The 3,699-nt window shown below is 33.3% G+C and overlaps 1 protein-coding gene across 1 annotated transcript in view; it reads right to left on the bottom strand.

The window, feature by feature from the left end:
• Positions 1–3,699, bottom strand: part of LOC107745084 (copper-transporting ATPase 1-like) — a 42,016-nt gene that overhangs the window by 11,477 nt on the left and 26,840 nt on the right. The window contains 2 exon segments of the mRNA XM_016558914.1: positions 674–684; positions 2,056–2,336. Coding sequence (XP_016414400.1) covers positions 674–684; positions 2,056–2,336 — 292 coding nt within the window.

Raw genomic sequence — 3,699 nt, 5'->3', positions numbered from 1 at the left:
AATGAAAATGAGACCAATTGGACCAATCACCGCAGACTAGCGTCACGCAAATGAGGGGTTTGGAAAAATGAATCGTTGAGGGAATCATTTGGGAGTCGTTGAGCAAATAAGGTAAAAATAAATGCATATTATAAGACAATGAAAGTGTTTTTTGACCTTGCATGCATGTCAACCTGTTGTTGGGGACTCTCAAAACCAAAATATGAACCTTTCATTACCCATAATAGGGGCACTTTTAACATTGTCCGTCTTTTTGGGCGACAGGGTCGTAAAAATTCCGTCATAATCTATTATTACCCGTCATTTTAATTTTCATATTTTAATTATGAAAAATACACACTTACTGGTAAAAAATGTATAGCCTGAATGCACTGTAAGTCGCTTTGGATAAAAGCGTCTGCTAAATGCATAAATTATTATTAATTATTAAATTCATTATAATAACACCTTTAATTGCTTATATTTTTGTTCACATTTTCATTTTTAATAATGAACCTACAGGACGAGCATATATATATTTATGATGAGAACTGATGAACAGAGACTGTGAGTACTTCTCATATTCAACAACACACACCGCAGTGACAGCAGAGGCCACTAAAAACAACGAAAATGCTAGGGCTGGGTAAAAAAAACGATTTCTCGATTTTAATAGATTCTCATTTTTATGAACCAATATCGATTCTTAAATCCCAATCGATGCTGTTTTCAGTTGATGAATGAACCGTACATATAGTGCGCCTCCCATCCAATAAATCGCAATGGGCTAAGCTTTGTGCGTTGTTACTTTTGATATGAAAACGTCTCGGATTTCAAATTCCGTCCACCAACTGGACAGGGTGGGAATTACAGTTATAAATTACAATAGATCACCCTCAGTGTAATCTGAATTTCGTCAATGACGGAAAACTTTTCGGTAAACGTGACTGCTGGTTCACACCAAACCCAAAGTGAATATGCGCATCACGTCACTCACTCTCGATTAAATGTGGGATGTTTTTTGTGTCACTTGTGCAAATAAAAACATTGTGTGATCAACCATATAGTGGAGATAACTACGATCGCTGCTTTGTACCTGTTGTGAAGTCCCAAATACGCAGGAAAGTGTCTGGTTTCACAGCACCATCCAGAGGTGGACGAGTATTGATCCTGCATTAATGTGCGTTACATTTTACTACTGTATATATACTGACATTTTTTTTTATTGATAGCAGCATCTCTGTAGCCATGCTAATAAAATGCAACTAGGCAACTACTACAACTGATTTTATTGTTAAATATGTATATATATATATAAACCTTGCTACGTGTACTGCGTTAGGCTAACCGAGACTTGTCTTGTTGCTCTTTTGTTAGTTTTGACTGCTTTTATTGTCCTCATTTGTAAGTCGCTTTGGATAAAAGCGTCTGCTAAATGACTAAATAAATAAATAAATAAATATGTATGAACGATTTTTAATGTTTTTACAGGAGTTTCTTATGCTCATACAAGTCTTACTGATCCCAAACTTTTGAACAGTAGTGTATTTTTTAAAAATTAAACAATGTATTACTGAACAAACTGCTCTTTCTTTAAATAAATTCAATTAGAATTAAAATTTTCTTTAAATCTACCTCATAAAATAAAAAAATCTACCTCTGCTCTAAACTATAGGAAGCCCTTTTACATTAGGCCTACTATAAGGTTACAATTAACAACAGAGCCCAAACTTAAATTTAATTACTATTTATTTTTAACTATAATAATCAACACTCAAATTAAAAAACATGTAAATTGCACTCAATGCAGTTTTTGAATTAACTTCTAAATTATACAATTTCTATTTGTTGTTGAAATATAATCATTTACACAGTGGCTGTCATAACTTGTTTCATAAAAGATTTATTTAAATATAGCCTACATTAAATAATGAAGACATCTCTAACAGGTAAAGTATGAGGTAAATGAAATGCTACGTGACATACAAGCCGTTTTAATCACATCCTTCCACAAATGAAACACTGATTGAGTGATTCCGTGAGGTATGTAATTACACACCATTACACTCTCAGAACCTTCAGATTTGTATTTCATTTCGAGTATGCAGCCAATGGGATCCTGCAGAAGCGGTCATGTGACACTCACCGAGCGGCTGCGGGTCCATGATGAGCGGGTGGTCACCGCTGAGCGCTCTGGTGTCGCCGATCTGGATCAAGACAGCATTGCGCTGGTTCTCCTCGCTGTCGCTGTCGTCTTTCTTCAGCAGGTTTTCTGTGTTACTGACCAGACACCTGATCCCACAACCCGGCACGGCCTGGAAATCTGTACAGGTGCCGAGAGACTCCGTACCCAGCTCCTGAACACAGAAGAGGCATTGTGAATCTAAATGCTTTGTGACTCTTATGCAAATCAAGCACTGATACAGGAACTGATGTTTAAAACAGTCACAAAATACTGAAACATTCTGCACTTGTTTAGACACAACAAATATATTATTTATTTATTTACATATGCTGCTGTTTAAAAGTTGAAAGAAGTTTCTTATGCTCAGCAAGGCAAGCACAAATACAGTAAAAATGGCAATTTAGCTAAATATTTTTACAATTTAAAATAGCTGTTTTCTATTTGAATATATGTGACCCTGGACCACAAAACCAGTCAATTTTTTGACTTATACAGCATCTGAACGCTGAATAAATAAGCTTTCCATTGATGTATGGTTTGTTAGGATAGAACAATATTTGGTTGAGATACAAATATTTGAAAATCTGGAATCTGAGGGTGCAAAAAAATCTAAATATTGAGAAAATCATCTTTAAAGTTGTTCAAATGAAGTTCTTAGCAATGCATATTACTAATCAAAAATTACGTTTTGATATATTTACAGTAGGAAATTTACAAAATATCTTCATGGAACATGATCTTTACTTAATATCCTAATGATTTTTGGCATAAAAGAAAAATCGATAATTTTGACCCATACAATGTATTTTTGGCTATTGCTACAAATATAGCGACTTAAGACTGCTTTTGTGCTCCAGGCTCACATATTTTATGTACTTTTTTCTGTTTTTTCAAAGCTGAATTTTCAGCATCATTACTCCAGTCTTCAGCGTCACATGATCCTTCAGAAATCTCAAGATATATTTCTGATTATTACCAATGTTCTTTGATAAATAGAAAGTAAAAAAAAAAAAGGTATCCAATGACCCTAGTCTTGCATGTAGATACACTTTAGTTATGATAATTATGGCTTAAAATGTACTGTAATTTTTCTTTTAAATAAAAAAAAGTAAATGTATCATATATTTTCATAAGTTTATATGTCATTAGGCAACAGTTTTAGAAATTAAAATGTTTTGCAAACTAAAATGATATTTATCAGTAAATAAATAGCTTTAATAATTACATAATAAAATGTATTGTTTTAAAAACTACGGCTTTTTTGTTTTCTTAAATGATGTAGTACAGCTGTTGCATTTTATTTACATAATATCTTTTATTTAATGTGTAACTTTAAAGGGACAGTTCACCCAAAAATTTAAATTGTCATCTTTTACAAACCCTCAAATTGTTCCAAACCTGTATTTGTTTCATTTTTCTGTTGAACACAAAAGATAATATTTTGAAGAATGTTGGTAACCAAACGGTTGCCACGGCTTCCACAGTATGGAACAAAATACTATAGAAGTCAATGGGGACCAGAAACTGTTTGGTTA

This window comes from Sinocyclocheilus rhinocerous, unplaced genomic scaffold (assembly GCF_001515625.1).
Source record: "Sinocyclocheilus rhinocerous isolate Xijiao unplaced genomic scaffold, SAMN03320098_v1.1 scaffold17, whole genome shotgun sequence".
Lineage (NCBI taxonomy): Eukaryota > Metazoa > Chordata > Actinopteri > Cypriniformes > Cyprinidae > Sinocyclocheilus > Sinocyclocheilus rhinocerous.
This window is presented reverse-complemented; position numbering and strand designations above follow the sequence as displayed.